Below are 13,996 nucleotides of genomic sequence, written 5' to 3' on the forward strand. Positions count from 1 at the left end.
TTGCACAGTGAGCCCATGCCCTCTTGAATTTATAAAGCAAGTGGGTGTTAAAAAGCAGGAGGTATTTATGGATGGAAGATAACGCTCATCAGCCCATTGGCATTTTCCATCAAACGCACGAGGATTACGCTGAGTCACTGCGTTAAGAATGCTTGTGATGGTTTCAGAAGTCCCACTGGCAGCATTTGAGAGTGACTCAACAGGACATGATTAAAAAGCGGTGTGCCCCTCTTGTTGAAATGGGGACTCTGGCAGGAGCTTCAGTGGACATCCGAGATTCCATAATGGGCTGAGTTTCACACCTGCCACATACCAGATGGAAATGAGACGACCCCTCTCTGCCGATCCCTGGTTCTGACAGAGTGCTTCTCGTCTTCTCTGGGACAACCTCTGGGCTAAGAGAAAAGATGGCTGTAGCTTTTCTGAACAAAATTCAGAAACATCGCATATTCCATAACTGCCTGTCAACGAGTGTCCTTTCCTTTGAATTTACTTGTTCTAACGCTTGTGGCCACCATCTTGGGCAGCTTTCACTTGACCAGCTTGGCTGGCCGCAACCAAGTCGCTTTCGCTCTTTCAAATCCCACAACGGTATGAGTTATCCTGGGGTCTGGTTTGGGGCCTTTCTGGGAGAAGAAGAAGGAAGCGGGGATTCATACTCAGATGACACCAGCAGTGCCATTCCCTGGGGTCTGATGGGCTCTGTCCTGGGTTTCATCTTCATTTAAAGAAGGAAACTCCTAGTTATGAAGACATGGCATCTGGATTCCTCATGCTCCCTGCAGCGGCTCTGAACAAAGGAGGGGGGTGTGCAGCTGGGATGGGATGTGTCCTATGGAGAGGCTGCATCCTGGAAATTGAGAACATCATCCCATGGGGACCATCGCAAGGAAGGCATACGAGGCTCCTGTCACCCATCACCTGGTCCGTGCCTCCTGAGGAGCAAAAGGGTGGAAGAGGAGCCTAAGACAATCAGAGACAAATCTAAAGTCCTGGTTGGAGGGTCTCCCCGACGCCTCACAGATGCTGTTTACCCAGAATGCCTGCTTGTTGTACAGGCTTAATTGGGGGCCAATTCACTTATGTAGCATGATTTCCTTTAGACTGACTTCAAAGAGTCTACGCTAGGAGCAGAGGAAAGTGCATAATGCATGTCCATACAAATCTAAACTCTTCCGTTTCTAGAAATTTCAGCCTTCTAAATCTCAGTTCAGCCCCAATTTTCATCTTTCAAATAAAAGACTGTTATAAGAGAAAAGGAAGGGCACTACATAATAACCGAGGGATGGGTCTAAGAAGACACCACGATTGCAAACATATATGCACCCAACACAGGAGCACCTCAATGTATAAGGCAGCTGGTAACAGCCACAAAAGGAGAAAGGGACAGTAACACAGTAATAGCGGGGACGTAACACTTCACTGACGTCGACAGACAGGTCATCCACACGGGAAATCAATAAGGAAGTGCGCGCCTTCAACGACACATTAGACCAGGTGGACGTAATTGGTGATTACAGAGTACTCCGTCCGAAAGCAGCAGAGTACAGTTTTGCTTCAAGGCCACATGGAACATTCTCCAGGACCGACCACATGCTGGGCTGCAAAGTGAACCTCGGGAAATTTAAGAAAACGGAAATCCTGTCGAACATCTATTCTGACCACAACGCTATGAGATCAGAAATCAACCACACACACACACACACACACACACACACCCCAAAAAAACCCTGCAAAAAACACAAATATAGGGAAAGTAAACAATTTGCTACTAAACAGCTAGTAGATCGTTGAAGAAATCAAAGGGGAAATAAAAAATACCTAAAGACAGATGAAAATGAAAACACGACAATCTAAAAATCTATGGGGCTCAGCAAAAGCAGTTTGAAGAGGGAAATTCATAGAGATATGGGCTTACCTCCAGAAACAATAAAAATCTCAAATAAACAACTTAACCTTACATCTCAATGCACAGGAGTTTAAGCAAACTCCAGGAGACGGTGAAGGACAGGGAAGCATAGTGTGCTGCAGTTCATGGGGTCACAAAGAGTCAGACATGACTGAGCGACTGAACAACACCCACCTTACACCTAAAGCAACTAGAGGCAGAACAAAATACCCCCAAAGCTGATAGAAGGAAAGCAATCGTAAAGACCAGAGCAGAAATAAACAAAATAGAGACCAAGCAAACAACAGACGAGATCAGTGAAACTAAAAGTATCTGTTCTTTGAACAGATACACAAACCTATAAACCTTTAGCCAGATTCATCAAGTGAAAAAGGGAGAGGGTCCAAGGCAATGAAATCAGAAATGCAAAAGAAGTTACAACTGACTCCACTGAAATACAGGCCACCATGAGACTACTATAAGAAACTACGTTTTTAACCTTATAAAAATCTTGTTTCCTCAAACACCTTTGATACCTTGAAATTCCCTTGGGGGCGGGGAGGGTAGAATGTGCCACAGGCTTCCAAGAGTGTTATGTGCTATAGGGTTATGTGTTTTAATTACTTTTCCCTAAGAATTAGGAGATAAAACGATTTCTGTGAAATAGCATAATGATACATTAATTCAACCTTGTATATCACAAGCTGCTCTAAATTTAACATACTTAAAATGCATTGCTTCTGGAGAAAGTTCTATATTTTCTTTAAATATAGTTCACATGCAGATTTAAGTATCTTTCATCTCATGCAAATGTTCATTAATGCCTTTATATTTCATAATATTTGGACAGCTTCATTCTGGCATTTTCTTACTCGAGTAACTTTCTGTTTTCTGCAGTTAATCTATGTAAATTAAAGTTTATATCAGTCTTACATAGGCACAGGAGATGAGATCTAGAAAGCTGGAGCCCAGAGTCACCTTCTATTACCCTGCCGGCAACCAGTGACACAGCCAGCATCAAGCTTCTTTTGACTGAATCCATCCACCCCAGCTTTCTTCCTCTTCTTCAGGGGCTCAGACACACCACCTCTGGGGCTTTCTCCATGTCCACCATGGTATCTGAACACTCCCAGTCTTATCCCTAGTTTAGAAGTCAGAACTGGCTGGATGCTTTTGCAGTGACTTATCCTTGTCTGGGCTTCCCCAGTGGCTCAATGGTAAAGAACTCGCCTGCCAATGCAGGAGACACAAGATATGCGGGTTTGATCCCTGGGTCAGAAGATCCCCTAGAGGAGGGCAGGGCAACCCACTCCAGTATTCTTGCCTGGAGAATCCTCATGCACAGAGGAGCCTGTTGGGCCACAGTCCATGGGGTCACAAACAGTTGGACGTGACTGAAATGACTTAGCACACAGCACATCCTCATCTGTCCTGAGAAGTCTCACCTCTAGAGACACATGAGGGAGGCCAGGCACTCAGATTAGCCAGACTTTCTCCAATCCAGCCCAGCAGATGGGCGCAGGCACATAACTTTTCAGAGGAAGAAATGTGCATTTCTCTACACAGAGAGAGCACACTCTGGGGGTGTGTATGGCCATGTATGGTTGATACCATACACCATGTTGATGAAACAGGACCTCAAGTTAAAAGCATAGTTTTAAAAGAAGATTTTTGCTTTCAAAATGTGTTCTACCAAGAACATATAATTGTTGCATTGGGCTTCCCCGGTGGCTCAGAGGGCAAAGAATCTGCCTGCAATGAAGGAGACCAGCGTTCGATCCCTGGGTCGGGAAGACCTCCTGGAAAAGAGAATGGCTACCCACTCCAGTATTCTTGCCTGCAGAATTCTATGGACAGAGGAACCTGGTGGGCTACAGTCCATGGGCTCACAAAGGGTCGGACACAATAGCACACAGGCATATGCTTATATATATTTTACATAAATACCCCCCCTCTCCCTACTGTCGGCTCCTTCCCTGCCTGGCTCCCCTGTTAGGTGTCCTCTGGTTGGGAGGCTGGAGTGGGTCTGCCCTGCAGTCACCATGGCAACAGGACATATTCACCCTGAGTTTGGGGATTCTGGCTTTTCCTGCCCAACTCAGTAGCCAAAACACACACCACAGCAGGCAGATTTTTTTCAAGAGACTGTCTGTTCCCAGCCTTCCTTTCAGGGTCAAGAATAGTTGTTTACTTCGGGCACAGGGTCTTATCTGGAACAAGCAGCCACATTTTAATCCGCAACCCATCAAGCTAATTGAAACGTGCCTCTCACCTCCAACATCAGCTGGGTGAATTCTTCATTACTGAGGAATGAAGGCTTCCAGTCCGGCTGAATGTCACAGATTTCCGTTTGCGCTGAGACTTCTAAAATAAAAAAAAAGCACAAACAAGCTTTCAGATGAAAAGACACCTAGAAACTGGAATTAAGAAATGATACGCATGTTATTTCTATGTAATTTCGTATAAATGTGTAGTTTTATAAAAGAAGCTGATATAAGGACATATGCTACTCTGATCTCCAAGGATGGGGTAGAGTAGAGATAATAGATCCTTGATGTTTTCTCATTTTGACCTTTAATGAGGTCTCTGGGAAGAGAGCACCCCACCCTCTGCACCAGGTGTAGTGCCTGTGATTAGCACATGGCACCTTGCCCTTGAGTTTCTACGTGACAAAGCCCATCAGCAGCGGCTGGAGTCAGGTAGTTGCCACCTGGGCTTTCCTGGTGGCTCAGTGGGTAAAGAATTCACCTGCAGTACGGGAGACGGGGGTTCCATCCCTGACTGGAGAAGATCCCCTAGAGAAGGGAAGGGCAACCCACTCCAGTTATCAAGGCAACAGGAACAAGGACAGGGGTCAGGGGGCATGTCCTTAAGCTGCTTCTTCATGGCCAAGGCGAAACAAAATACTTCTAACACCACACACAAAAATAAACTCAAAATGGATAAAGATCTAAATGTAAGACCAGAAACTATAAAACTCCTAGAGGAGAACATAGGCAAAACACTCTCCCACATAAATCACAGCAGGATCCTCTACGATCCACCTCCCAGAATTCTGGAAATAAAAGCAAAAATAAACAAATAGGATCTAATTAAAATTAAAAGCTTCTGCACAACAAAGGAAAATATAAGCAAGGTGAAAAGACAGCCTTCTGAATGGGAGAAAATAATAGCAAATGAAGCAACTGACAAACAACTAATCTCAAAAATATACAAGCAACTTATGCAGCTCAATTCCAGAAAAATAAACGACCCAATCAAAAAATGGGCCAAAGAACTAAATAGACATTTCTCCAAAGAAGACATACAGATAGCTAACAAACACATGAAAAGATGCTCAACATCACTCATTATTAGAGATATGCAAATCAAAACCACAATGAGGTACCACTTCGCACCAGTCAGAATGTCTGCGATCCAAAAGTCTGTAAGCAATAAATGCTGGAGAGGGTGTGGAGAAAAGGGAACCCTCCTACACTGTTGGTGGGAATGCAAACTAGTACAGCCACTATGGAGAACAGTGTGGAGATTCCTTAAAAAACTGGAAATGGAACTGCCTTATGACCCAGCAATCCCACTGCTGGGCATACACACCGAGGAAACCAGAATTGAAAGAGACACATGTACCCCAATGTTCATCGCAGCACTGTTTATAATAGCCAGGACATGGGAGCAACCTAGATGTCCATCAGCAGATGAATGGATAAGAAAGCTGTGGTACATATACACAATGGAGTATTACTCAGCTGTTAAAAAGAATACATTCGAATCAGTTCTGATGAGATGGATGAAACTGGAGCCGATTATACAGAGTGAAGTAAGCCAGAAAGAAAAACACCAATACAGTATACTAACACATATATATGGAATTTAGAAAGATGGCAATGATGACCCTGTATGCAAGACAGCAAAAAAGACACAGATGTGTAGAGCGGACTTTTGGACTCAGAGGGAGAGGGAGAGGGTGGGATGATTTGGGAGAATGGCATTGAAACATGTATATTATCATGTAAGAAACGAATCACCAGTCTATGTCTGATGCAGGATACAGGATGCTTGGGGCTGGTACACAGGGATGACCCAGAGAGATGTTATGGGGAGGGAGGTGGGAGGGGGGTTCATGTTTGGGAATGCATGTACACCCGTGGTGGATTCATGTCAATGTGTGGCAAAACCAATACAGTATTGTAAAGTAAAATAAAGTAAAAATAAAAAATTAAAAAAAAAAAAACTTCAGCGAGCTGGGATTTGAAAAATTCCAGAAGCATCTTAGGCCATGTAGTTCCTAACCTACTGTGTTTGTACAGATTGCAATGTATGTTTCAGCATTTTCAGTTACTGAAGTATAATTCGTTATACAAATACATGCTGCTTAGTTGCTTTGAAGGCCAAACTTTACTTTTCCTAAACCTTTCTGGGGTTAATCTGTACTTCGCCCGTTTCAAGTAACTACCTTGTTCACAAAACGTTATTAGTATTTGTAAATCTAGTAGTCACTGGTCTACACAAAACTCTGTAAACACTCTGGTTTTCCTGTCCTTTTGTGTGTGTGTGTGTTTTTCTTTATAATAGTTGATTGAAATTGCTTTTTTCCTATTCATGATTTAGAAGAATTTCTTTCTGCTTCATGATTTGGTAATTTTGTGTAAATTCTTAGCATTTTTGTCAAGTTTGGGAAAACACCAATCAAGTTTCTTTCCTAGAAGAACTGTAAAATTTCAGGGCATTTCATCTTTTTTTTTGGCTCACTGAATAACCTGCAATGCTTTTGCTTTGTTTTTTAATTTTTATATAAGTTTTTAAAGTTTTTCTTAATGTGGAACATTTTTAAAGTCTTTACTGAATTTGTTATGATATTGCTTCTGTCTGTTTTGGTTTTTTGACCACAAGGCGTGTAGGATCTTAGCTCCCAGACCAGGGATGGACCCCACACCGACTGCATTGGAAGCTAACGTCTTGACCACTGGACCACCAGGGAAGGCCACAACTTCTGTACAGTTTTTACAGGTGACTTTCCACTTACAGCTATGTTAAAATCTTGGCTATATTCCGTACGTTGTACAGCACATCCTTGAGCCTGTCCTACGCCCGACAGTTCATCCCTCTCATACCTCCCCCGCTTGACTGTCTGCCCCCATCACTGGTAACCGCCAGTTTGTCCTCTACATCTGTGAGCCCACTTCTTTCTTGTTATACTCACCAGTTTGTTGTATTTTTTTAGACTCTCTATGTAAGTGATATCATACAGTATTTGTCTTTTTCCATCTGCATTATTTCACTTAGTATAATGTCCTCCAAGTCCGTCCATATCGCTATGTGCTAAATCGCTTCAATACTGCCCGACTCTTTGCAGCCTTATGGACTGTAGCCTGCCAGGCTCCTCTGTCTATGGGATCCTCCAGGCAAGAATACCAGAGTGGGTTGCCATGCCCTCCTCCACGGGATCTTCCCAACCCAGGGCTCGAACCCACATCTCCTACATCTCCTGCATTGGCAGGTGGGTTCTTTACCACTAGCACCACCTGGGAAGGCCCCATATTGCTGCAAATGGCATTAGTTCATTCTTATGGCTGCGTAATCACCTGCTGGGTATATGTACCACGTATTCTTTATTCATTCATCTGCCAATGAACACTCAGGTAGTTTCCAGGGATTCTAGCTCCCTGACCAGGAATTAAACCTACACCTCCTGCATTAGAAGGCAGTCTTAACCACTGGACTGCCAGGGAAATCCAAAGAATTCAGTGTTATAATCAAATCTCTGATTTTCCTCGGAGATGGCCGAGGAATAGGACGGGGACACCACTTTCACAACAGAATGGGAAAGACTAGAGATCTCTTCAAGAAAATTAGAGATATCACGAGACCATTTCATGCAAAGATGAGCACAATAAAGGACAGAAATGGTATGGACCTAACTTAAGCAGAAGATATTAAGAAGAGGTGGCAAGAATACACAGAAGAACTATACAAAAAAGATCTTTATGACCCAGACCTCAGTTTTCCTAAAGGAAATCAGTCCTGAATAATCACTGGAAGGACTGATGCTGAAGCTGAAACTCCAATACTTTGGCCACCTGATGCGAAGAACTGATTCATTTGAAAAGACCCTGATGCTGGAAAAGATTGAAGGCAAATGGAGAAGAGGAAATGAATTTAAAAAATAAAAGGAGAATGGGGATGACAGAGGATAAGAAAGTTGGATGGCATCACCAATGTGATGGACATGAGTCTGAGTAAGCTCTGAGAGTTGGTGATGGACAGGGAAGCCTGGTGTGCTGCAGTCCATTGGGTTGCAAAGTGTTGGATACGACTGAGCAACTGAACTGACTGAACTGAATTGAATTTCCAATGGCATTTGATGGGACCAACATTACAAGCTGTAGGTGACTGGGCAGGATGAGCAGAGCAATGTGGTCCAAGTGGCTTCTAAATAGCAAGGGAAATACAGCCATATGGGAGCAATATTTTAGGGAAGCATTGCAATTAACAGTGGAACCCCAAAGCCTACCATAGTGTAGGTTGTACTTCTGCCTAGAACACCTGCCTCCCAATAGCTCGTGCTCCACAGGAACCAGCAGGACAACGTTGGGCTATATATGGTCAAGGAAGAATCTAGAAAATGGGGCAGAAAGTAGGCTGGTGGGTGACTATCACCCTGCCCAACAGGGACATGTCTCCTCGCTCTGCTGTCTTCCCTACCCCACCCCCACCTTCTAAGGCAGACATCTGGAAGGGCAGGGGAGAGGACTGGGATTTGATGTTGGGAGAAGATGACATCAAACCAGCTGAGACTTACACAGGAAGAGGAAAGCACCCAAGTCAGCCTGGTCCTGTGGAAGTGACAGTTAGATGGCCGTGAATAAGGCTACTCACTATGCCCTACTATTGACATAATTTAGAGGCTTCTCTTCTGTAATAGCTCTGGCAACCCACTCCAGTCTCCTTGACTGGGAAATCCCATGGACAGAGGAGTCTGGTGGGCTATTGTCCATGAGGTCACAAAGAGTTGGACACAACTTAGTGACTGAGCATGCTCCTGTAACAGATACTGATGACACATTTCTTTATGGAGAAACATGGTCAAATTCTCATTTTGATTTGGAATTACTTCCAGAAGTATGCATTCCAGGATCAAGGTGTATCTCCCAAACTGAGAAAACAGGGATGCTTGGCAGATTACTGATGAAAGAGCTAAGTTATTTTAATGACTACCTGCATAGCTAATGGAGAAGGCAATGGCACCCCACTCCAGCACTCTTGCCTGGAAAATCCCATGGATGGAGGAGCCTGGTGGGCTACAGTCCATGGGATCGTGAAGAGTCAGACATGACTGAGCAATTTCACTTTCACTTTCCACTTTCATGCATTGGAGAAGGAAATGGCAACCCACGCCAGTGTTCTTGCCTGGAGAATCCCAGGGACGGGGGAGCCTGGTGGGCTGCCGTCTGTGGGGTCACACAGAGTCGGACACGACTGAAGCGATTCAGCAGCAGCGGCAGCAGCAGCATAGCTGGAATATCACATGGTCTCCCTTCAGGATGAAGGCAGAAAGCACACCAAAATCCACAGGTCTGGGCCTCCCTGGTGGCCCAGTGGTTACAAGTCTGCCTGCCAATGCAGGAGACATGGGTTCGATCCCTGATCCAGAAAGATCTCACATGCCATGGAGCAATTAAGCCTGTGCATATCAACTACTGGAGAAGGGCATGGCAACCCATTCCAGTATTCTTGCCTGGAGAATCCCATGGACAGAGGAGCCTGGCAGACTACTGTCCATGGGGTCGCAAGAGTTGGACACTTAGTGTCTTAAGTGACTAAGCCGCCACTTAGTGACTAAGCCGCCACCACCATCACATCAGCTACTGAGCCCACGTGCCCTAGAGCCTGTGCCCCGTAACAAGAGAAGCCACTGCAATGCGAGGCCCACACACTGCAATGAAGAGTAGCCCCCGCTCCCAACTAGAGGAAGCCCTTGTGCAGCAACGAAGACCCAGCACAGTCAGAAATGAATTTTAAAAATGTATCAATCCACAGGTCTTAACCCTGAATGCACGCTGACTTCACCCGGGCATCTTTAAAAACATGGATGTTTAGGCCTGACCCAGGGGTGATCTGGTGGAAGGCTCTCCGTCCCCACTTCAGTCGTGTTTGTCTATTTCTAGGGTATAAATACTCAGACCCTCACTGGTTTCAAGCTGCCAACATGATGTCAGCTGGCTTGCAAAACTCTTAAAAATTTAACAATTATCTTTTGTAAGCAGGTACAAACTGGCCCCAGCTCACAACCTGGGTTCCGTCTCTAGACATTCTGATGTGTTATTCTGCGAGGTGTGACCAAGTTATACATATATTTAAAAGCTTCTTGGGTAATTCTAAGGGGCCACCAGGGGTGAGAACTAACAGTCTTAATGGCCACATTGGGGCTTCTCTGGGGGTCTAGTGGTTAAGAATCCTCCTGCCAATGCAGGGGATACAGCTTCAATCCCCCCTGGTCTGGGAAAATCCCACATGCCATGGAGCAACTAAGACCGTGAAGCTCAAGTGCCCTCGAGCCTGTGCCCAGCAACGAGAGAAGCCACTGGCGTGAGAAGGCCGCACACACCACAACCGAGCATAGCCCCCACTCACTGCCACTGAGAAGGACCATGCAGGGCAACAAAGACCCCGTGCAACCAAAACAGAAATGAATGAATAAGCAAGTTAAAAACATAAATGGCCACACTAATGAACTACTATAATGTAGCCATGATATCTGTATCTAAAAGAGTCCCATACCTCACCTGTCATAGAGAAGCAGTATGCTTTAATGTTAAAAACTTGGGCTCTGGAGGCAGAACAGCCTGGGTTAGATTCTGTGCCTTCCTGGCTGTCTGACGCTAGTGACCTAACATCTTTTCGCTTCAGTTGCCTCGTCTGTGAAATGGTACAAGTTCAAAGGGCCACTATGAGGCTCCTATGAGTTATACCTTGGTGAATTACTCTTTGGGGCTTCCCTGGTGGCTCAGATGGGGAAAGAATCTGCCTACAGTGCAGGAGACCAGGCTCGACTCCTGGGTCAGGAAGACGCCCTGGAGAAGGGGATGGCTACCTACTCCAGTACTCTTGTCTGGAGAACTCTATGGACAGAGGAGCCTGGCGGACTACAGTCCGTAGGGTTGCAAAGAGTTGGACACGACTGAGTGACTGACACTTTCACGAGTTACTCTGTGGAGGCCTTAATCAACTCCTGCCTGGCTCAGGGTGAGCCCCAAATGAATGCAGATCATGCTCCTTAGAAGATGCCTGCAGAGTTCACAGCCCTTTGGATTATAAGTACAGTCATTGCTTGTTTTTTGTTTTTGCTTTAATACAAATTTTGGTCCAGCCACTATATCTCTTCATAAAATCTGTCATGGATTTTCTGTTTTCTTTTGTGTATGGGATAAGGATGAGGGAGATCTAGGGTTGATTCTGGTTGCATTTCAGTGGGTTGTGTGGGGTAGGGCTCAGTCTTATGAAAAAGGTGAGGTGGACACAGGAGCTCCGGGTGGTAGCAGGCTGAATTTCTGCTGACCCATCCTCTCCAGCTTCCAGATTCGACAATTCCGTAATTCCACAGTTGGCAGAGCCCAGCATAAATGTCACATGGATGAACTTGATCCCGGTTGTCCTATTTCTCGGTGACACTGACCTGGTTTGCATAATTTGCACAAAATATCTTGGGAATCAAACCAACCTGCTCTTTCATTTAGCTAAATCATCATTTAGGACGTATAACCATTCTGCTTAAGCTATTAGGGGCAATCAAATGCTGCTGCAATACTTTATTCCAATCCCAGCTTGATTGTTCTCCCCCAACTTTTAACAAAAGCAATTAACATGTTCTTTACTCTCCCCTGGGCAGCTATGGGGGGGGGGACAAAAAAGGAGGCTATATCATTACTGTCACATTTGTAATAGGTATATACAATTATGACAGAAATAATAAAAGAATAACAAGAATAATGAAACTTTCTAGTGTCCCAGCTGTGCCCTCTCCCATGAAATCATCTTGTCTGGGAAAATGTTCAGTGAAGGAGAAGCCTCATGGCAAGCACAGAAGAACTGTAATTATCTCCTCAATAATCTGACATTTATGACTTTAATATGCTTGGTTGCTTGGTGTCATGATTAAGAAAAAGAAAGAATTCTGCTCTTCTTGCTTGTTAATAGTTCCTGAATCCTCCCAACCGTTCTTAAATTTTTTGGTACCATCCACAGGCAAGTGGTAGCACTCGGTGGGCAATGCTAGGAGTTAAAAGGGCTTGCGTGGGTGCTAAGTTGTTCTAGTCACGTCCAACTCTTTGCAAGTCCGTGGCCTGTAGCCTGCCAGGCTCCTCTGTCCATGGGATTCTTCAGGCAAGAATACTGGAGTGGGTTGTGCTGACCTCCTCCAGGGGATCTTCTCAACCCAGGGATCAAACTCACGTCTCTTAAATCTCCTGCATTGGCAGGTTGACTCTTTACCACTAGCACCGCCTGGGAAGACCAAGAGGTGAAAGGGTTGAAGGGGAGTAAAATGAAGAGAGGATAGTTTGAGAAAGATGTAAGTTCAAGGATGGATTCAAGTTGTAAATTCATAGAATGGGATACTAGGTACCAAGGAAGAAGAGGTAGCCATCGAGCCGTAAGTGCCCAGCTTCATCACACAAACATGAGGTTCATAATATATGATTTCATCTGAATAAGGCTCCAGCAGGAAAAAACCCATCTCTGGTATTAGAAGTCAGTCAGAGGGGACTTCCCTGGTGGCCCAGCGGTTACGGGTCTGCCTTGCCGACGCAGTGGACATGGGTTCAATCCCTGCTCCAGGACCTAAGGTCCTACGTGCTGCAGGGCAACTACGCGTGAGCAGCACAGCACTGAGCCCGAGACCCGCACCTGCTGAAGCCTGTGTGCCCAGAGCCTGTGCTCTTCACCAGGAGAAGCCGCCGCGATGCAAACTGCAACGAAGAGTAACGCCCACTCACTGCAAGTAGAGAAAGCCCACGTGCAGCATCACACCAGCGAAGGAAGAAAGAGAAAGGAGGGGAGGAAGGAAGGAAGGTAGAAAGAAAGCAGTCAGAGACTATCTTCGGGGAAAGCAGAGTTAAATAGGAGGGGCATCTGCTGGGGAAGCTTTCATTTCGTGACCTGGGTATTGGTTTCCTGGCTGCGTCCCCTCTGTGATGACTAATTCAACCATACAGTTATGACTGTGTATTTTCTGTATGTGTGTTATACCTTTATAAAGTGTCAAAAAGTTTTTTTTTTTTAAGTGGACTGCTGGGATAACTAGATAATCTTAGGTCAAAGGATAAATTCTGACTCCCTCCCTTTTCCTATATACAAAAGAGTAACTCAAAATGGGCCAACTATCTAAATGTTTAATTTATGGCTTATATCTAAATGCTTAAATTATAGCTTAAAATTATAAAAGTCTGGCTCCCCTGGTGGTTCAGTGCTTAAGAATCTGCCTGCCGAGGCAGGGGATGTAGGTTTGATCCCTGGTCCAAGAAGATCCCAAAAGCCATGGAGCAACTAAGCTCAGGGGCCACAGCTATTGAGTCTGTGCTCTGAAGCCTGCAAGTCGCCAGCTACTGAGCTCACGTGCAGCAACTACTGGAGCCTGTGCACCCTGGAGCCTTGTGCTCCACAACAAGAGAAGTCACCACAATGAGAAGCCCGCACACCACGACTAGAGTGGCCCCCACTCTCCACTACCGGAGAAAGTCCATGCACAACAACAAAGACCCGGTGCAGCAAAAAACAGCAATAAATAAATATTTTTAAAAAGAGAGTGAAAAGACAACTCACAGAATGAGGAATATATTTGCAAATTACGTATCTGATAAGGGTCTAGTATCCAGAAGGTATGAAGAACTCTTACAACTCAACAGCAAAAACATAAATAACCTGATTAAAAATGGGCAAAGGATTTGAACTGACATCCTCAAAAGACGATGATGCAAATTGCCATTAAGTCCATGAAAAGCTCAACATCATTCGGTATTAGGGAAATGCAAACCAAAACCACGATGAGATATCACTTCTTACCAACTAGGAAGGCTACAATAAACACATACACAAACACACACACACACAACT

The 13,996-nt window shown here is 44.9% G+C and overlaps 1 protein-coding gene across 4 annotated transcripts in view; it reads right to left on the reverse strand.

Annotated features, from left to right (window-relative positions):
- Positions 1-13,996, reverse strand: part of NPAS2 (neuronal PAS domain protein 2) — a 202,083-nt gene that overhangs the window by 77,013 nt on the left and 111,074 nt on the right. For all 4 annotated transcript variants that reach the window (XM_069583822.1, XM_069583823.1, XM_069583821.1 and 1 more), the window contains one exon: positions 4,161-4,252. In XM_069583822.1, the coding sequence (XP_069439923.1) occupies positions 4,161-4,252 (92 nt within the window). The remainder of the gene's footprint in view (positions 1-4,160; positions 4,253-13,996) is intronic.

Source organism: Ovis canadensis, chromosome 3, assembly GCF_042477335.2.
Source record: "Ovis canadensis isolate MfBH-ARS-UI-01 breed Bighorn chromosome 3, ARS-UI_OviCan_v2, whole genome shotgun sequence".
NCBI lineage: Eukaryota > Metazoa > Chordata > Mammalia > Artiodactyla > Bovidae > Ovis > Ovis canadensis.